Raw genomic sequence first — 22282 nt, forward strand, 5'->3', positions numbered from 1 at the left:
GCAGCAAGCCTAACAAAATGGATCAGCAAGATCCGGCTCCTGCCTAGACACACTACAATCCTACACCTCCAACTAAACAAAAACCAATCCATCAAAACACAAAACCAAAAAACAAAACCAAAAGCCCTATACATCAAGACTATCAAAAAAACAAACAATAACCAAGAGCATAGCATCCATCCAGGAACCTGCAAAAAACAAACATAAAAACACTCTCGGATCTTCAACATTCTGAATATCCAGCAAACTTCTAATCAGCAACATAATCCAGCAACCATCCTTCATCCACCTGCTGCCAACCCACAGCCCAAAACAAACTGCAAAATGCACACTTTCTTCCATCCACCTGCCGCCAACCAGACTTCAAACCCTTCATCCTTCAACATACCCCAGGCCACATCATTCTCTCCTCCAATTTCAGCAAATGCATCCAACAGCCAGGCCAGACACAGCAACTGACCCTTCAGCCTACTAAAACAAATGCTATAGCCACCAGGATCTATGTAAAACCAGCCCTTACATCCACCAAGACAGCAAAACCACGCATCAAGCCAGCCCCGAACATAACAAACCTCATCTCCCCCCATCATCACTATTAGTATTCAGAGCCTTAAACCCCCATACCTCAGCAGCCTCTAACACACCTCTGCTGTTCTTCAACGTTAATCCCATCAATCTCAGCCTAACCTCCTTAACAATCAGCTCAAATAAAATTTGCGGCGCTCTATTAGTATCCCTGAATAACCTACCATTCCTTTCCTGCCATATAAAGTACACAGATGCAGCGACCGCCAATTTTTGAATAATCGCCCAAATAGATTTACCCCTCCTATCCCGCTCAATATGCACCACAATATCAGACCAACTAAACGGAATGTCAGCCATTCTAGCTTTCACTCTCACCCTCCTCCAGACAGCTTTCGAGTATTCACAGGAAAAGAATAAATGATTATGACTGTCCGGGCACTTCCTACAAAATGCACATTTTAACTCACCAACCCAACCCCACTTCAGCATCCTATCTTGAGTAAGTAATCTGAATTTACAGGCCATCCAAGCAATAAACGCATGTTTGGGAATGCATTGACTATACCAAATAAAATTACTCCACCTCACAACAGCCCCAACATTGCATAGACTGATATACACATTCTTCACCGAGAAATCCACCAGCTTCCCATCAGAGTTCCTCCACTTAACATAATCAATATTATCACTATTGAAACTCCCAATCTTAAAAGACACTAACCACGGATATTTACTGTGCCAATCAGCTGGAACCACCCACCCATTTGAATTATAAATATCAGCCAGCTTAGTATAATGGTCAAACCCAGCAGCTTTAATATCCCTTCTGTCAATATACTTCCCCAAACTACCCTTTTCATGCCACGAATCATGCCATGCAAAGGTATTCAACCCATTACCAACCTTAACTACAAAATTCTCTCTAACCAGCCCCCTATTCTGCAGCAAATGACCCCAGCTCCAAGAGTCAGATCTCGTTTCCCCAATTTCCCAAAAACTTCTACCAAAAAGTTTGTACCTCTTAACCCAATTAACCCATAGAGAATCCTTATTCGACAATAAGTTCCACATATGCTTCGTCATAAGGGCAATATTCTGATTTCTAAGAGACAAAATATTCAAACCCCCACGCAATTTCGGCATACAAACTTCCTCCCAACTAACTCCAGCCATCCCCCTATTACCATCATGATGATTCCATAGAAAACCTCTAATCAGTCTCTCTATATCTTCAGCCACATTACAAGGAAGAATGAATAATGAAGACCAATAGATCGTTAAAGAAGAAAGGACCGACTTTATCAGCTGAACTCTCCCAGCATACGACAAAAACTTGACTTTCCAATCTGAAATCCTGTTCCTCACTTTATCAACAAGGACCTTGCAGTCCGATTGGTACAATCTCTTAGAAGACAGAGGGATACCCAAATATTTCATAGGAAACATTCCGACCTTGAAAGGAAGTTCTCTCAAGATCATATTCTTCAAACCAGTCTCTACATTTCCAAAAAATATCTCACTTTTATGCATGTTAGGGACAAGACCCGAGACTCCACTAAACTCATTAACAGCACCCTTTATAGTATTAATAGAGTCTAAATCTGGCCCACAAAAGATGAATAGGTCGTCAGCAAAGCATAAGTGAGTTAACCCGATTTTCTCACACCTCCAATGATACTTAAAACTATCACAATCCCTAATCCTTCTCTGCAGCATCAGATTTAGAACTTCCATAACAATCGTAAATAGGTAAGGAGACATGGGGTCTCCTTGCCTTAAGCCCCTTTCTCCTTTAAAATAACCATATAAGTTGCCATTAAGAGCAACTGAATAAGAAACAGAAGACAAGCAGCTCATAATCCATCCAACAAACCTTTGATGAAATCCAAACTGAAACAGGCAACTCTCCATGAAACCATGATCAACAGAATCATATGCTTTTTGAAGATCTATCTTTAGAGCCACCCTCGGCTGCCCTCCAATCCAATCATACCCCTTAACCAACTCCTGGGATAACAGTATATTATCACTAATCAGCCTACCCGGAATAAAAGCACTCTGATTTTGACTGACCAGTTTATCCAAACACCCTTTTAACCTATTACAAATCACTTTACTAATGCACTTGTAAAGTACATTGCAGCAAGCAATCGGCCTAAACTCCGTAACATACTTAGGGTCTTTAACTTTCGGAACCATGGACAATACTGTAGCATTCACCTCTTTTAACAGCTTCCCATTCCCAAAAAAATCCAGTACAGCATTAGTAACATCATAACCCACTATATCCCAAGCTTCTTTAAAAAACTTAGCACTATAACCATCAGGCCCTGGTGCTTTTTCATCATTAATCTGAAACATAGCCTCTTTTACTTCATCTCTAGAAACTACAGAAACCATAGCCAATGCAACCGACGGATCCAACTTCCTAACAAAAAGAGTCTCCGGCTCCAAAAAAGCATTAACTTCAGCCTTTTCCCCATAATTCCCCTGAAGTATTTAACAAATGCATCCCCAACAGCCTGCCCTTCATACCAACTACCATCAGAATCCATTATTTGACTGACACGATTTCTACTCTGTTTATGCTTCACAGAATGATGAAAAAACTTCGTATTCTGGTCACCCACTTTTAACCAATGCACCCTAGACTTCTGTTTCAACATATATTCTTGGTCCAACAAAGCTTCTTTAAGAGCTTTAACATAAACAACCTCCTCCATTCTCAAATCCTCATTCTCAGGCCATCTAACAACTTCATCCTGAATTAATTCCACCTCTCTTTTCAACCTTTCAACCTTATCATTCAGATTGCCCTGCTGCCAATTCAATTTTCTAAGCGGCTTTTTTAGATCTTTAAGTTTAGACACAACCTTAAACATATTATGCCCACTATAATATCTTCCCCAAACATCCTTCACAATAGGCTTAAACTCAGCCTTTAACGCCAAATAATTCCAGAACTTAAACGGTTTAGGACCATACCTCTTACCACCAGGGAAGACTAAAATTGCAGGAGAATGGTCAGAAGTATAAAATGGCAGAAATTTAGCACATCCAGCAGGAAAAAACTTCAGAAACGCCGAATTTCCCATAACTCTATCCAGTTTTTCCATAATGCCATCACAGCAGCCCGGTTTTTTATTCCAAGTGAAGTGAAACCCCGTTTTATCAATATCCATAATATCCATATTAGCTACACACTCTCTAAACTCCTCCATCCCATAGTTAACCCCTTGCTGCACAATGTTTTTCTCACAAGGGTGCAAAATAGCATTAAAATCACCCAATGCAACCCAAGGACTATTGCAGACCTTAGCACTATAACCAATAAGATTTTTCCATAAAGGTCTTCTAGCAATAACATAAGGATGCCCGTAAACAAAAGAACAAAGAAAACTCTCCCCACCCATAATACTCTTAACATCACAGTGAACAACCTGATCAGTCATCTCCAAAACAGAAACAATCACCTTTCTAGGATCCCAACCCACCATAATCCTAGTCCAATTCACACAAACATCCGCATTACTAACCCATTTCCAGTTGAAATTTATTTTGGCAGCAACCTCTGAAACCTTAGCCTGATCCACATGAGTTTCAACCAGCCCGCACACACTGATATTATTATCCTTCAAAAGCTTCCTCACAAGACATTGTCTCCCCACACAACCAAGACCCCTAACATTCCAAACAAGCACCTGACTACTCATGTCGAAACCATCGGATCCACAGGGCTACCCAAAACCTGAGCACCCTCCAAAACTGAAATATCAACACTATCCTCCTTCATATCACAAGCCATCTCATCCTCTTCGGACTCAACATCAACAGTGCTAACCAACTTATCAAACATCAAAATATCCCATTGTTCATGAAAGAGCTTTTTCTGCCCAATACTCCATTTCCTCATTATATCACTAGGAGGAAGGGACTTTTTAGCTAAATACTGAGCAACAACATTAAATTGCTCCGAAGACAACTTGAAATATCCTTTCTTCATATCAATGTTGGATTTCAAATTAACAGGCAGAATTTCTTTTACAACCTCCTCCTGAACAGGATCATCCCCCACCACCGAAGCCCTCTTCCTCTCATTCTTCTCATCGTGACCAAACCCAACCCCAGAAGACTCTCCCCTACCAGACATATCCTCCCCAAAATCTTCCTTTAAAATCTTGACCTCCACCTTTGAATACCCACTACCATCCATAGATGGGATAGCAACTGTAACACTCTTTTTTAACTCAGCCCCCGCTTGCACTTCAATAAGCGCTCTAGCATAGCTGCTCCTTCCCCAAGATTCAGAACACATCGAGGCAGTATACGTATCCAACATCTTAGGTATCCCAATCATAGAGGCAACCAAGCTAAGCCCATCCTCAGTAAATGCCGCTAATGGCACATCATGCATCTTGACCCAAACTGGAACCACTTTGATGTCCTCTTTTTCCATCTTGATAGAGGGCGACCACCCTTCAAAATTATGGGAACACTTCTGATTAGCCAAGGCCCATCCTCTAGCATTTGAGTCATCCCTTCCTTAGAAGTAAACTTAAAGAAAAATAACCCGTTTGCATTCATCATGATCCGGGAAAGCCCATATTTAGCCCAGTTGTTCTTAGCAAAGTGATCGACCACAGGAAATGCCAACCGTTTACCCAGAAAATATCCAAACAAAGTGTTAGCATACCTATCAGTAACTTGTTGAACCGACGACAAAGGAATAACAACATCAGCACCGTCAACTTTCTCGGCAGATTCCATCGCCCGAAAATTCACTTTAACCTTCTCCTTTGTATTCTTTACAATATGAGCAAAGGAAACAGGATCTGCAGGCCCCGAATTACCTTGAGCAGCCCTGTTGTCAGCCGAGAAGGATGCACCAAAAAAGTCTGATTTTGGCGTATACTTGCTAGGGTAATCCCAAAAGTTGTCCGACTTTCCGACATCCCGTTTTTCCAAGCGAACCGGAACTGTGACCCTTGTTAGATCATCGATGATGTTAGAAGACTTAGGGTCATTATGTGTTCCAATCGTTATACCACACTTTGGCAGCAAAGTGTTCCCATCAACATCAAGAAACCGTGCAACAATTTGATCAAACGATAATCTCGGCTTTCCACGAGTATTCTGTTGGTTTCCACCAGAATTGTTCAGTTCATCCATTCCCATAATGTATGCCGGCTGAAAACCAACCATGACAAACCCTAGCTGAACTCAAACAACCAAAAACAAATAAACCCTAGCCGCCGTCAAGCTTAAGTTTGATCAAAAACCCAACCAGAAGCCAAATTATCGACAAACCCTAGCTCAGATTTGCAGCCTCCAAAAAGATTTCTATCAGCAATCGGATAACACCCACTAGGCACTCCCAATCTGCCGAACAGATTGTAAAAACCCTAGCAACCGTACCCAAATAAGCAGAAAGAAACCTGAACAACCTTGGCGCCGTCAACCCTAATGCAATCAGGAGATGATGAATCAGCGAACAGCAATGATACTCTCTTGTAGTAAACCCAAACCTGATTAAACTTGAATCCAAATAACCGCAGCAGCCAAATGCACAGAGCCCAAGAACAGAAGAAAAAACGTAACCCTAATACCTAAAAACGGACCAAAGACGAATTATAATGAATTGCAAGGATAAACTAGAGATCATAAGACTCTAATCATACAAACAATCATCATAATCAGCATAAAATCACGAATTTTAGGTCACAGAAAGGTGATCGCCGTTTTTCTCCATTAGAGAGAGAGAACTAGGGTTTTTTGTTCTAAGTATGTTACTTGTATTCTTAGCTAGATTGATACTCTGGGTTAATGTGTTAAGAATTGATATTCGGCTCTAGGGTTTCAGGATTAGGGTTTTTTGTTTGTTCGGCTGGAGTTCTTTTGTTTTTCTGGTGATTCGTGTGCATGGAGGGTAGCAATCATGGGCATAAGCCGTTGGAGGAAAGTGTAACGCCGGGGACAGAAGATAAATCACCACCGGTACGTGGAATTGGCTTGCGGGTGACGAACATAGAGGGCAACAATTTGTTTCCTAGGCGGGGCATGTATTCAACTAACAATAACTCGGTTATTGATGGATTATTCGAAATATCTAAACCTGTGGAAATTAAGACTGGTGCGGCATGTGAAGGAAGCTTTATGGCGGCAACGAAGGTTTCCCATGCAAACCCTAGTGTGACGGCTGATAAGGGTTTGATGAGTAATGCAAACCCTAGTGGGACGGCTGATAAGGGCTCTATGGATGCTGGTATTTCAACAAAACCCTTTTCATATGCGGAATCGGTCGTAGCTGAAAGCTTGAGAAAGGTAAATTTTCGGAAACTGACCACTATTGATAAGCACGATGGTTGTGATGTGGTGTTGCCTAGGGATTCAATAAGAGTAGCGAAAGACAAAATGGCAAACACGTTGTATGGCTATTTTTTGGGGGATAGAGTAGCATACCCAGTTGTGGAATACTTTGTTCGGAACAATTGGAAAAGATTTGGGTTGCAAAAGTCAATGATGAACGCAAACGGTTTTTTCTTTTTCAAGTTTGGTGATCAAACGGGTATGATGAATGCACTTAATGAGGGTCCGTGGATTATTCGGTCACAACCGTTGTTCTTGGAAGTTTGGTCTCCTTCGGTTAAGCTTGAGAAGAAAGAAGTAAAAAAGGTTCAAGTTTGGGTCAAGATTCATGAAGTCCCTATTGTGGCTTACACGGAGGATGGTCTAAGCTTAATTGCATCAGCTATAGGGGAGCCGAAGGCGTTAGATTCTTTTACGACAGCTATGTGTGTTGATATGTGGGGCCGTAGCAGCTACGCTCGTGCTCTAATTGAAATATCGGCTGATAATGATTTCAAGGAGGAGTTGGTCATTGCGGTTCCGTGTATGGATGGGGATGGTTTTGCTAAGGAGAAGGTTTATGTAGAATATGAATGGATCCCCCATAGGTGTAGTCGGTGTTGTGCTTTTGGTCATAATGATGATGCTTGTCCGAGGCAGGTGGCTCGTCTAACTACGGGTGGGAATAAGGGTTCTAAACAAAAGGAAGCTAATCAAGGTTTGGGTCCGAAAAAGGCAAGGTTTACTGATTCGGATGGTTTTACGGATGTGGATTCTAGAAAAGTGGCAAAACGGACCGGCTTTCCAGTGAATAAACAAAAACAAAAGTTTGAGTATAGACCAGTGGCGTCTAAACCTGAGTCCACTAAAACGGGAGGTGGTGTGAAGATTCAACCGAAATCAGCGAGTAATGTTGCTTTGCATAACAAGTTTGATGCTCTTATGAATGATGAAGGGGAATCGAGTAAAACAAGGAGGGAAGGTGATATGGGTCAAGAGGAGTCGGATGATGAGGAGGTAGTGGAAGTGTACAACGAAACAAATGAATTTATTAGAGACGTTAATCTTGCTACCAATCTTAAAAAAGGAGCAAGCACTCCTGGTTCAGTGGTTTTAAATGGTTAGTTTCACGACTTGGAATATTAGGGGTTTGAACCGACCCCTGAAACAAAAGGAGGTTCGTCAAGTTGTCAAGGATAATAACGTCTGTTTATGTGCCATTCTTGAATCTCATGTGGATGTGAATAACTTGAGTAAAGTTTGTGGCTTTGTGTTTCGGAATTGGGATTGGACCTCTAATGGTGGTTGTTGTCAAAAAGGGACTCGCATAATCCTCGGATGGGATCCGGCTGTAGTGGAAGTTATGGTTCTCTTTCAAGCGACTCAAGTGATGCATCTTCAGGTTGTTTTTAAACTCGATAGGAGAATGATTTTTTGTTCGGTTGTATATGCAGCAAACTATTATATTTCGCGTAGGGAGTTATGGAACCAACTCAGAATGCATAAAGCGCTGGTCAATAATGCCCCGTGGGTTATAATGGGAGACTTTAACTCGGCTCTTAATTTAGAAGACAAGTCTTTTGGCATTTCTAATGTTTCTCCAGGTATGCGTGATTTCAAGGAATGTGTGGAGGATATCGAAATGTTTGATGTTAAACGAGTGTGTATGCATTTCACGTGGAACCAAAAGCCGAAGAATGGTGTGGGTTTGTTAAAGAAAATTGATCGTGTCTTGGGTAATACTCCGTTTGTGTCTGCTTATCCGGAATCGGTTGCTGTCTTTCAACCCTATGGAGTCTCGGATCATAGTCCTTGCATTTTGAAATTTCCTAAAGTGGCCAAACCCAAGCCAAGACCATTTAAATTCGCTAATTTCCTAGTGTTCAAACCGAATTTTTTGGATATTGTCAAAAAGGAATGGGAAACGACGGTTACTGGTGTGTACCAGTTTCAGGTTATGAAAAAGCTTCGCTTGCTGAAATCTCCTCTTAGATCTCTTTTATTTGCGCAAGGTAACTTGCATAAAAAAGTGGTGGACCTTCGTGGAAAGCTTGAAAATGTGCAAAATGCGATTCATCAGGACCCGATTAATGAGGAGCTTAGGATTGAAGAAACAAGAGTGTTGTGTGATTTTCAGGAAGCTTGTCTTGATGAAGAAAGATTTTTGAAGCAAAAGTCTAAAGTGGAATGGCTTCGAGCGGGCGATTCCAATTCAGCTTACTTCCACATGTCTCTTAAGAGCAAGAATCATCGAAGCCGCATAGATGTTATATCTGATGCAAATGGTACAACTTATGAGGGTGCTGAAGTTCCTGATGCTCTAGTAAATCATTATGCAAATTTTTTGGGTTGTCAAGGTCAGACCTCTCTTGATCCGCCTCCTGAATTGTTTACTAGGAAGCTAGATACGGTAGTAGCTAACAATATGGTTCGGCCTGTTACTATTGATGAAATAAAGTCGGCTATGTATGCTATTGGAAATGATAAAGCTCCAGGACTAGACGGGTTTATGGCTGCTTTCTTTAAGCATGCTTGGAACATAGTGGGTAATGATATTTCGAATGCGGTCCTAGATTTTTTCAATACGGGGAAGCTTTTAAAACAACTCAACCACACCCTCCTTGCACTGATCCCAAAGGTTACGACGCCTACGAGAGTGACTGACTATCGCCCGATCTCTTGTTGTAACGTCCTGTATAAATGCATTAGTAAGGTGTTGGTTGATCGTATAAAAGATGCTTTAAGTGGGATAGTTAGTATTAATCAGTCTGCGTTCGTCCCGGGGAGGCGAATATCGGATAACATTCTGCTAACTCAGGAATTGATGCATAACTACCATAGGCACTTTGGACCTCCCAGATGCGCTTTTAAAGTAGATATTTAGAAAGCGTATGATACGGTTTACTGGGGATTTCTTAAACAAGTTCTTTTGGGCTTTGGTTTCCATCGAGTTATGGTAGACTGGATTCTGGTTTATGTGTCTACTACTTCATACTCGGTATGCATTAATGGTAATGTCTATGGGTTTTTTGATGGTAAGCGGGGTTTAAGGCAGGGGGACCCCCTCTCCCCGTATCTTTTTACACTTGTTATGGAGGTGCTAACTTGTATTTTGCAGCACATGGTTAGGATTGATTCTTCATTCAGATTCCATAATAAGTGTGAGAAACAAAAGATTGTCAATTTATGTTTTGCGGATGATTTATTCCTATTTGCTAGAGGAGATGTTAATTTGGCCAGATGTATTATGAACTCCCTTAAGGATTTCACTAAAATGTCGGGTTTGGTTCCTAGTCTTCAGAAAAGCACGGGTTTCTTTTGTAATGTCCCTGATCATGTTAAAAGGGTGATTTTGAGTACTATTCCTTTTGAGGAGGGTACACTTCCGGTCCGTTACTTGGGTGTTCCTCTTTTGTCTTCCAGGCTCCTATATAAGGATTGTAGTATTCTAGTTGAGCGTCTGGATCAGCGTATTCACAACTGGAAGAATAAGCTCCTTTCTTTTGCAGGGAGAGTTCAGCTTATTATTTCGGTTTTGTCAGCTATGCATGTCTACTGGTCTTCGGTCTTCATCTTACCGGCTCGGATTATTCATGACTTAGAAGCAAAAATGCGGAATTTTCTTTGGTCTCAGAGCTCCTTTCAATGAGGGAAGGCTAAGGTTTCTTGGAAATCTGTTTGTGTTCCTAAAAACGAAGGTGGGCTGGGTATTAGAAGGATTGGTGACGTGAACAAGGCTTTGATGGTTTCTCATGTTTGGAGTATTCTTACGAATCGGGAGTCTCTGTGGGTCGCTTGGATTCACTCTTACAGGCTAAAGGGTAGAAATTTTTGGGAATGTAAGTCAGTTCCGAATTGCTGCTGGAGTTGGAGAAAATTATTACAGTTGCGGCCGTTAATTAGGAGTTTTTGTTGGTCCAAGTTGGGTAACGGAAGAGATACATCAGTTTGGTATGACAATTGGAGTGGTATTAGTCCGTTGAGTTCTTTTCTATCGTCCAGAACTATCACAAGGGAAGGATTTTCGTTACAAGCCACTGTTGCGGATTTGTCGTCTAATGGCTCTTGGTTATGGCCTGCTGCATGGAGAGACACCTACCGGGTTCTTATTCAGCTTGATCAGGTACAAAGAGATGCTAATAATCAAGATTGTTTGCTCTGGAAAGATGGGGATGAGGTTAGTGATTATTCGTCCTCGGGGGTATGGAACTCTATCAGAATTAGTGATCCAGAGGTGAATTGGCATAGTATAGTTTGGTTTTCGCAATGTATTCCTCGACATGCCTTCTTTATGTGGCTGATTATGCGGAAGAAGCTGGTTACTCAAGATAAAATCATGTATTGGAATTACACTCGAACAACTAACATGAATATGATGTGCTGCCTCTTATGCTACGAGAGTCTGGACTCGCATGATCACTTATTCTTTGAATGCAAGTTCTCGGCAAAGGTTTGGGAGTTCATTCGTGCAAAAGCTGGTATGGATAATGTGGAAGCTAAATGGAGTGCTATTACAGAGTGGCTTCGTCAGCGTGCTAGGTCCAAGTCTGCTGACAACTTAGTATGTCGATTGCTTGTTGCTGCGTCGGCCTATGTTATTTGGCGAGAAAGAAACACTCGTTTTTTCAAAAACCATGCTAGGCCACCGGAAAATATTTGTGACTCGATTTGTGATACCGTTCGATACAGATTGATGGGGTTAAAGTTCAAGAATACACCAAAAGTGCGGAGACTACTGCAGAGGTGGGATATTCATGGTGCTTTGGCTGTTGACGATGGAGGTTGATTGACGGGTTGTGTTTTTGTGTGTCCTAGATGTTAGTCTAGTCGTTTTGTTTTTGGTTTGTTGCTTGTTTATTTGGTCCACTTACATGAGGCATGTCTCATGTTTGAACTAGTAAGGGCTTTCCTTACTACATATGTTTATGGTTTGTGAATATAATATCATCGGGGTAACCCTTTACCCAAAAATATGTTATCCGATATCTTCCTTCCCGGTATAAAAGCCGACTGGTTAATGCTTACAATTTGGTTCAAAGAACCCTTAATACGATCCGCCACAATCTTGCTGATACATTTGTAGATGACATTGCAACAAGCAATGGGCCGATAATCCGTAACTGAAAAAGGAGTATTCTTCTTTGGAATAAGAACAATGAGAGTATTATTCAGCTCCCGAAGAAGCTTACCAGTATTGAAAAATCAATAATAGCATTCGAAACATCAACACCAATAATATCCCATGCACTCTTGAAAAACACCGCCGAATACCCATCTGGACCAGGGGCTTTTTCATTTCCAATAGAAAACATAGCCAGCTTAACCTCTTGACCAGTGACCGGACGAACCATATACAACGCATCACCTTCATTCAACTTCTTTGAAAACAACTCATGCGATGGCCGAATTGCTATATCATCTTCACTACCAAGGAACTTCTCATAATGAGCCACAATCGCCTTAGAAACATTCTCGCCCTCAAACAGAACCCCTTCGGTATTAGAAATAACATCAATTCTGGTTGAATGATTTCTGCTCTTCAAGGAAGCATGAAAGAACGCCGTATTGGCATCCCCCGCTCGAAGCCAATCCACTTTAGATTTTTGTTTTAAGAAGCGCTCCTCATCTAGACAAGCCTCTTGAAAATCAGCTGAAATCTTCATCTCTTGCTCTCGAAGAACAACATTTAAAGGGCTGCTATCGATATCCCGTTGAATCGCATCCAGCCTAGAACGAAGCTCCTCCACTTTCTTGTGCAGATTACCTTGTTGAAACAGTAACGCACGAAGCGGATTTTTTAATAAACGAAGCTTTTTCACCACTTGAAGTTGCTGGAGCCCTTCGATATTAGTATCCCAAACCTTCTTAACTGCCTCAATAAAACCCGGCTTATAAACCAAAAAGTTTGCGAATTTGAACGGTCTATGTTTATTCTTAGCCGGTATTGGGATCTTTAACAAACAAGGACAGTGATCAGATAGACGATAGGGGTGGAAAAGAGCCACCGAATTGGGAAACATATCAACAAAAGGAGTGTTACCCATGACCCTGTCAATTTTCTTTAACAAACCGGCACCCTTTTTTGGTTTTTGATATCACGTGAAATGCAAGCCCGAGCTATTTATGTCAAACACCTCTAACTCCGAAATACAGTCTTGAAAATCTCTCATGCCAGTCGAAATATTTGAAGCTCCCATTGACTTATCATCTAGATTAAGAGCTGAATTGAAATCGCCCAAGATAACCCAAGGTTTATTACCCACCAGCACTTTATGCTTAGATAAATGATACCATAACTCCCTTCGAGTAATATAATAATTGGCTGCATAAACAATGGAACAAAAAAACACTTTCTTTTCTTGCTTAAACACGAGTTGAAAGTGCATAACCTGCGAAGATTGAGATCGCAAAATGACATAAAAAATACCCGGATCCCAGCCAACAATGATCCTCGTACCCTTGTCACAACTATTACCATTCGAGGTCCACTCCCACCGACGAAAAACAGAAGAACAAACCTTATTAAGATTTTCTACGTTCACATGGGATTCTAGAATTGCACAAAACGACAAACTATTCTCCTTTACAATCTGTCGAACCTCTTGTTGTTTCAGAGGGCGGTTCAACCCCCTAATGTTCCAAGAAGCAAGACTAACCATTAGACACAACTGGAGAAGGAGTGCTTGCCCCTTTAACTCTATGCGTCCCTTCCATGAGAAACTCATCCATCTCACTATAGCCCTCCATCACCTCATCTTCCTCCGAATCTACGTTTCCGCCCCCAGCCGACTTGCTACTTTGACCTTTATCCACATTCACTTCCTTTGTGTCATTCAAAACCTCAAAAGGGTTTCGAGTAGAATAGATACCCCCCATCGGCTTGGACTTAGTTTCATCAGAACGTTTATTGCTGACGGGTCTATATTCGAATTTAGACTTTGGTTTATTGATTTGGATACCACCTTTCCTAGCAACCTTCTTTGAATGAACCCCTGAGAAACCATCCGCATCCACTTTGACAACTTCCTTACCCTTCCGGCTCCCTTGCTTCACCGGGTTACCTCCTTGTTCATGATTAACGCTGCTCATTGGTTTTCTTGGCTTCTTTGGACACATATCATCAGAATGGCCAAAAACACAACACCCCGAACACCTGAGAGGACACCATTCATACTCAACATACATGGTTTCCTTAATAAAACCCTCCCCCTCCAAAACCGGAATAGCCAAGGTGATTTCCTCCTTCAAGTCTTTTTCAGCTGAAAGTTCAACCAGAGCTCTTGCATAGCTACTTCTTCCCCAACTATCAATACACATTGAAGCTGTATAAGAGTCTAGATGTTTCGGTTCCCCAATTGCAGTCGCAATCATACTTAGACCATCCTCCGTATATGCAGCTAAAGGAACCTCATGAATCTTAACCCAAACCTGAACCTTAGTGACTTCCTTCTTTTCCAGTTTCATAGAAGGTGACCACTCGTTTAGAAAAATTGGTTGAGACCGAATTATCCAAGGGCCTTCCTTTAAAACATCCATCATTCCTTTCCGGTCCGCAAACTTAAAAAAGAAAAAACCAGTAGCATTCATCATTGACTTTTCAAGACCAAACTTTTTCCAATTGTTACGAATGAAAAACTCCACTACCGGGTAAGCAATACGATCACCTAAAAAGTATCCAATCAGCGTATTAGCTAACTTGTCCTGAACCACTCGAACCGACTCCTTTGGTAACACAATATCACAATCATCATGTTTCTCCGAGCAGCTAAGAGACCAAAAATTAACTTTTCTAGTATTCAGATTCAAGACTGAATCCGCATAAGACCTCGGCATACTGTTATTATCATTCGGAATATGCCCTTTACCCGAATTACTAGTTTCCCCAGCCACATGCTCATCAGAATTTAACGAATCCTCAACCACCGGTTCCGTTATCTTCATTAGTTCATCGATGACATTAATCTTCCTAGGTTCTACATGTAAATCCTGAACAATACCCCTACGAGGAAGGAAAGAGTTACCATCAATATTCAACGGCTTATTAGGAAAACCCTTGAATGAGTTGGGCGGCTTCCCTCGATCATGCACGATGCTAGCATCAGATTTGTTGCAATCAGACGGACAAGTATGATTTCCCCTCTCCATTAAATAATAGAACAGCCAACCATGCACGTAATAACCCTAACGAACCCTGACTCCGTGTCCCTCCTTGGGACGCATGCTTTTAGTGTGTGAACTCACCTTGGGTTGCTCGGTAGATTAGGTTACTTTTCAAACACACTGGTCACCACGTCCTAACATGGTTACCAGTATAGGTCAGGTTTGGGTACAGAGAATGCCACGTATAATTTACACATAATCTAACACATAGCATGCATACATATAGTTACATGTTGAGTCATCGGGCCTGCTCTACTATTTGATCAGTCAACAGTAACAACTAACACATAGTTCAGTTAAACAGGCAGCCCAAACAAATCACGTTATGGCCCAATAACTAAAGCGAGCAGCCCAATCGAGAGAAGGACGTCTCGACTCGAGAACATGCGGTCTCGAGTCGCAACCAGGAGGTCTCGACTTGTAATGGTTGGTCTCGAGTGGTGCAGGCATGACTCGCAACCCCGGAGATCTCGAGTCCCGTCTCGAGTTGTAGCGCCATGGTCTCGAGTCGCAACCGTTGGTCTCGAGTCGTTTACCTGCTGATTCTGATGCGTTTGCCCGAATTGTACTATGCAACAGAATTTGTTTCCATGATTTTTGTACTAACCAATGAGGGTTCACAAACATGTTTTGTTGTCAAAAACCCTAATCAAATGGATCAAACAACCAGATTTCAAATTTCTATAACACCTTCATATCATATTCATGTTGTTCATCCTTAGGGTTTTCATCATAAGCAAACATGTTCATTTAAGCAAATATAGCACCTTAGTTCACATTATCATCATCATTTCATCATTTAATCACACGGTTCACCTTACACACATTCAACAATCACATACACAAAGTATCAAAACCATCTTAATCAAAACAACAATAGATCAACATACACTTCACTCAAACAACAACCACAATATCGACTATATAGGGGCATATTTAGTATGCATATAACTCATCAAGTGAACACATATGGTATTTCTATCTCTATATTGCAAGGGAACCACTAACCGGTTAGGTTTCAAGGTGTGAGAGTATGAAGTAATCGATGAATGAGCTTCCAACTAAGATCCCAAGCTTGAACCGAAAGTCCTTGTTGTCACCGGTTTGGTCCGAGAGAGAAAGGAGAGGAGGGGTGATGCTTGATTGTTAGGGATTAAGGTTTTTCTAGAGAGAGGGAGTGAGGATGAAGTGAGAGAGAGTGTAGAGGAGAGTGTGAGGGTTTTCGGGTATATGTATAAGGTGGTGCACCCTAAGTGGGTTTCGAGTGGGCTAAGGGAGGTTGCGGCCCGACCGTTTACTGTTTACTCGAGACCGAGAGTGGTCTCGAGTCGGGTTCGTGGTCTCGGCTCTCTATTATAGCCGTATATATATATATATACATATATATATATATATATATGTGTGTGTGTGTATTACATGCACATAGTTTAATACAAGGATCACATAGCACACTCATATAATTTACAAAATTTACAAATTTCCATTTAATAATATAAGTACACGAAAGGCTAATACAAGGAGGTTGCTCGGGAAAACCTAGAGTGTCACACCAGCAGCAGCCTTAGCAGCAACAATAGCCAGCAGCCCGCTGACGTGCTTTCAACATTAACGCCTGCCAGGCTCAAGCAGACAACAATGTGGTTAATGGTACATTCCTTGTGAATGGTATTTATGCTTCGTGTTTATTTGATACCGGAGCCGATAACTGTTTTGTATCGTTTGAATTCGAAAAGCTCCTTAATCGTAAGTGCGCCCATCTCCCCTCGACGTTCGATGTTGATGTTGCCACTGGAAGAACCGTCGCTGTCAATTCTTGTCACACCCTGACTTTTGCGGAAGCGTGATTATGGTGTGACTTTCTTAATACCATTGCATTCAATCATAACAACAACTATATGATAAAACCATAGATTTGTCATCCATTAAATGAGTTTAAAACATTTCAACATTGTTTAAAATGTAGACTTCAAATTTAAGTTTTACAAACCATACAAATTGTTTATGAGTTCACTAAGGACTCGTTAAAAGATATTGAATGTAACTAAGGTTTGGAAGACGTGTCTCGTCCAGGAATAAGACACACTGACCAAACCCAAAGACCACGGAGGACATCTTTATTCCTATCGAAGCATAAAACTTCCAACGCCCGCCAGATCCATTTACTGATTCCCTGAAATACATGTAGTTTGTAAACATCAACAAAAGTTGACCGAGTTCAGGTGCTCATTTGTGTATGTGTATAAACCCTTGAAATCGTTGTAAGTATGTATGTAAGTTTATAAGTCCCGGTATGAAAGCAACAAGGAAACAGATCAATTAATGTGTAGCTAATACATTAATATACGTGACATGGTGCAGGAAGACTCAAACCTAGCAGACTTTGTACCGGGCTTCCGACTGTAAGACATAGTCACCACATGGTCCACTCAGCGGTCTCATGGGTGGGGCTCGCTACACCCAAATAGATCTATTTATCTTGTCCCTCGGTCTCACAATGAGGATTAATGGCCTTAAGTATGCGCCTACCCATTCACATGATCTACTGTACTCTCCTTAGCTAACCATATCAAATGTATTTGTCTGTAAGAATTTTGTAATCATTTGAAACATGTATTTCACCCCCGAAGTTAATAAACAAAACAGTTTAAAGAAAAGGGGGACATGAACTCACAGTTTTGCGTTCCTTGTATCCGATGTAACTCAAAGCTTCCTGTAGAACGCACGACTACCTACATGCGTACTACAGTCCGTTAGACGAGCGGGTCGTGCCTTGTCTTAGTATTGATTAGTGCCTTTGAATTACGTTTTAAAGTGTCCTCGTTATTATTCCCAGTATATAATTATTTGTTAAAATAATTAATATTTTAACTTAAATTATATTTATTAAATTTTGGAATAGTTGTTAAACAATATTTTTGTAACAATATTTCTCAAGTATTTATATTTGTATTTCCTTCCCAAGGATGGGGGTATCTCATACATGTATTTTCGTATTCTTGTATTTGTATATCTCGCCATGTATTGGCGTAGTATTCAGGTGTGTACGTATTTCCTTAATAAATATCCAATATATATTTCCAAAACAATATATTTTCAAGTCTCACTTTAGAAAATATATATAACTCATTTTGTCCAAAAATAATGTATGTCAAGAAAATATATATTTTTCTCAAAGATCATATATCTTCCAAATATTCTAAGAAAATATATTTTTACTTCCCAAAAATAATATATTTTCTCGTCGTCGAAAATATGATATAACTTGGTAATATTTACAAAAATCATATTTTCATTTCTTGTATCCAAAATATTATTTACCAAAAATATATTTATAACGGTATTTTCCGGAATATTTTGTAAGTTACGTTCTTGCATTCGGTTTCAAAATATTAAGTGTGTAACTTATATATATTTATTCCTTGTGGTTTTGGTATTATTTTGGATTGTAATTTCTTGGTATTTGTTAAGTTATATTACTTTAAATCCTAAAATAATATAACTAATACACAAAGTATACAAATAATCTCACACAATATGTCTTTAATGTAAATATATATTCTAAATACATATTTATCCATTTTTATTTATAAAAACCAACCTCCAATACTTGTATTTTTGTAACAAAATCTATGGCAAAGTTTATATTGAAAACCATAGTTAAAACACACTTGTAAATATTTGTTTAGAAAATATTTTTCTAAGTATTTATATTTTTTTTTACAAAATTTTGCCATACTTTCCCCTAAAAACGGAGGTGTCCATACTATCAAAGCATATCATTTTCTTTTCAAACTCATCACAAACAAATTAACAATCAATCTAAACTTACCGAGTGCCAAAACAATGCTATCTACATAATAATCATTTTCATAAAAACTTGTAGTAACTTGGTAGTGTGTTTAGTAGGTTTAGTTACCCTTTAAAGTGTGTTTACTTCTTTAAAAATCTCATTCTTGGAAGATTTAGGTGTTTACAACTTGTAAACATGTTTTACAAAAACATTCCTTTATGACATCTTCTTGTTTCACAAGTGTTTATACACTTGTTTTACCACCAAAAATAGTGTATGTTTAAGTAAGAACCAAATCTATGTAAATCTTGTTATTTAACTTGGTTTCTTTGGAAAACTATTTTTGAAATCATCCAAGTTTATGTCTAGTAACATATTACATGCTTCATCATTCACAAAATCATTTTCATTCTTCAAGTTCATGAAAACATAAAGCTTGAAAGTTTACCATTATCGAAGAATTCCAAGATAGCATTCGAGACTTCTATTCCCACAATATCCCACGCTTTTTTGAAAAACGCAGATGTGTAACCATCTGGCCCCGGGGCTTTGTTCTCGCCAATACTAAACATAGCCTTCTTTATCTCCTCACGAGTAACTTGGCGTACCATGTTCTCCGCTACATCCGTGGCCAAACCATTCTGAAAAACATCCATGCTAAGCTTTGAAACTTGATCCTCAGAACCCAGAAAATTTTCATAGTGATTAACAAGGGCACTCGGGACCTCATCCCCATCAAAACGATTTCCAGCCACATCCCTAATCGACTGGACACTCCAGATTCTTGCTCTTATTCCTAAAGTGGACACTCCAGATTCGGTCCTGGACTATCGGCCTATCTCGTGTTGTAATGTCTTGTATAAGTGTATTAGCAAGATAATTACGGATAGAATAAAGGGAAGTTTGGGGGATTTGGTTAGCATTAATCAATCTGCGTTTGTTCCGGGTAGAAAGATCTCTGATAATATCCTTCTTACTCAGGAGTTAATGCACAATTATCATTTAAACCGAGGCCCTGCTAGATGTGCTTTTAAGATCGACATCCAAAAAGCCTATGACACTGTTAGCTGGTCATTTCTGGAGGATGTTCTCAATGGGTTCGGGTTTCATTCGAAGATGATTACTTGGATTATGGCTTGTGTTTCTACGGCTTCTTACTCTATAAGTATTAATGGGAATTTGCATGGCTACTTCAGGGGTAGAAGGGGTTTAAGGCAAGGAGACCCTATGTCGCCGTATCTTTTCACTCTTCTTATGGAGGTCCTTTCGTTATTGCTCCAGTATGGGGCCAGATCTAGCTCTGCTTTCAAGTTCCATGCTCATTGTGTGAAGCAAAGGATCATAAATGTGTCGTTTGCGGATGATCTGTTCATTTTTGTTCATGCGGATTTATTTTCGGTCAAGAAGGTGCGAGATGGTCTTGAGAAGTTTACGAAAGTTTCGGGATTGGTGCCAAGTCCAGCTAAGAGTACAGCTTATTTTTGCAATGTGCCTCAAAGTGTTAAACGTGAGATCCTTCATATTATGCCGTTTCGGGAGGGGAATCTTCCGGTTCGTTATTTGGGGGTGCCGCTTATTACCACAAAGCTGATGTTTAAAGATTGTAAACCTCTTGTTGATCGCATGGAGAAGAGGATTGATAGTTGGCTTAACAAATCGTTATCTTTTGCGGGTAGATTGCAACTTATCAACTCGGTGTTATCCGCTATGCACATTTATTGGGCCTCAGTCTTTATTATTCCAACCCGAGTTATAAATGATTTGGAGAAGCTGATGCGACGGTTCTTATGGAATGCTCATAGTCAAGGTAAAGTAAAAGCAAAAGTGGCTTGGTCTGATGTATGTTTACCAAAGGACGAAGGGGGCTTGGGAATTAGGAGTATCTCGGATGTGAACAAGGCTCTTATGACGAATCACCTTTGGAGTATTATTACGAAAAGGAAATCCCTTTGGGTTCAGTGGATCCATCTTCATAAATTAAAGGGTAGGAGCGTTTGGGACATCCAAGCTCGGGGTAGTATCAGTTGGGGCTGGCGGAAAATCCTTTCTATCCGGAATGCGGTTCGCCCGTTCATATGGAAGATTGCTAGGAGCGGTTCTCAAATAAACGCGTGGAGTGACAACTGGTGCCAGTTCAGTCCGCTTAACTCGTTTATTGCGCCGAGATCCATTGCTAATGCGGGTTTTAATATTAATACTTCTTTAGCGGATCTTATTGATGAGAACGGTCAATGGAAGTGGCCTTCGGCGTGGTATGATGTTTACCCGGTCTTGATAGGGTTACATGCTCCACCTTTGACACAGAATCTGGTTGATAGAACAATATGGAAAGATTTGGAGGGAAATACACGTCCATTTGGTTCGATGGAAGTGTGGCACAATACCCGGCATCGGGAGCAATTGGTCTCTTGGGTGAATGGGGTTTGGTTTAGTCAATGTATTCCACGGCACTCGTTCCATCTTTGGTTGGTTATCAAAAATAAGCTGAAGACTCAAGATCGATTAGCAAGCTGGGAAGCGGGGAGCGAATATAATCTAAGGCTTATGTGCTGCCCTCTATGTAAGCATGATCGGGATTCTAGAGACCATTTGTTTTTCAGTTGTTCGTTTGCGTCTCAAGTCTGGTATAATGTTAAAGGTTTGCTGAATATGGGGGAAGTAAATGACTCGTGGCAGTCGATCATGATCTGGATGGATCAGAAGGCGAACTCAAAGAAGACGGAACACATTGTTTGTAAGTTAGTTATTGCGGCAGCGTCGTATTTTATTTGGCAGGAAAGGAACAATTGTTTATTCTCTAATAAGGTGGCCAATGTTAATACGGTGTGTGAAAAAATCCAGAACACGGTTCGGCTTAGATTGATGGGGTTCAACTTTAAGGCGGGTTCGCACAATCAAAGCATTCAAGAGAAGTGGAAGTTGCTTCCAAGTGATGAAGACAAAGACCCGGGCTAGGCGATTAGTTTTTTGGTAGTCGGTTCTTTATTTGTCGGGCTGTGTTTTTTTTGTTTGTCTGTTGCTCAGTTGTTTTTTTGGTTGTGACGTTAGTCGGGTTGGTTTGTTTTTGGTGTCCTAGTCTTGGTATGCCAAGTCTAGTAGTGTGTATCGGCATCTCGATGCACCCTGTTTTATTATTTTGGTTGATATAAAATTTCACCGGGGTAACCCTTTACCCAAAAAAAAAAAAACATAAAGCTTGATGATCTTGGTCTTTCACAAGATCATTACCTTAACTTACTAGATCATGTGTTTAATCACAATCTAGTAGGTTTCTTATGATGTCTAACATCACTAATACAAATTATCAATCATCAAGAAGCAAATCAATACCAATCAACATGTATTCATATGTTAATAAGCTTATGTTAAAGATTCATGATTAAGTTCTTTAGTGTTCTTCATGATTAACAATGTTTATCATCTTTTAACAATCAAAATATGAAGTAAAAACAAGTTACA

The 22282-nt window shown here is 40.3% G+C and overlaps 1 protein-coding gene across 1 annotated transcript; it reads left to right on the plus strand.

Annotated features, from left to right (window-relative positions):
* The first annotated feature begins 10615 nt into the window (after nucleotides 1–10615).
* LOC110943551 lies at nucleotides 10616–11659 on the plus strand. Its single transcript, XM_022185294.1, has one exon. The coding sequence runs from the start codon at nucleotides 10616–10618 to the stop codon at nucleotides 11657–11659; it is 1044 nt and encodes a 347-aa protein (XP_022040986.1).
* Nucleotides 11660–22282: the final 10623 nt, after the last annotated feature.

Source organism: Helianthus annuus, chromosome 5, assembly GCF_002127325.2.
Source record: "Helianthus annuus cultivar XRQ/B chromosome 5, HanXRQr2.0-SUNRISE, whole genome shotgun sequence".
Taxonomy (NCBI): domain Eukaryota; kingdom Viridiplantae; phylum Streptophyta; class Magnoliopsida; order Asterales; family Asteraceae; genus Helianthus; species Helianthus annuus.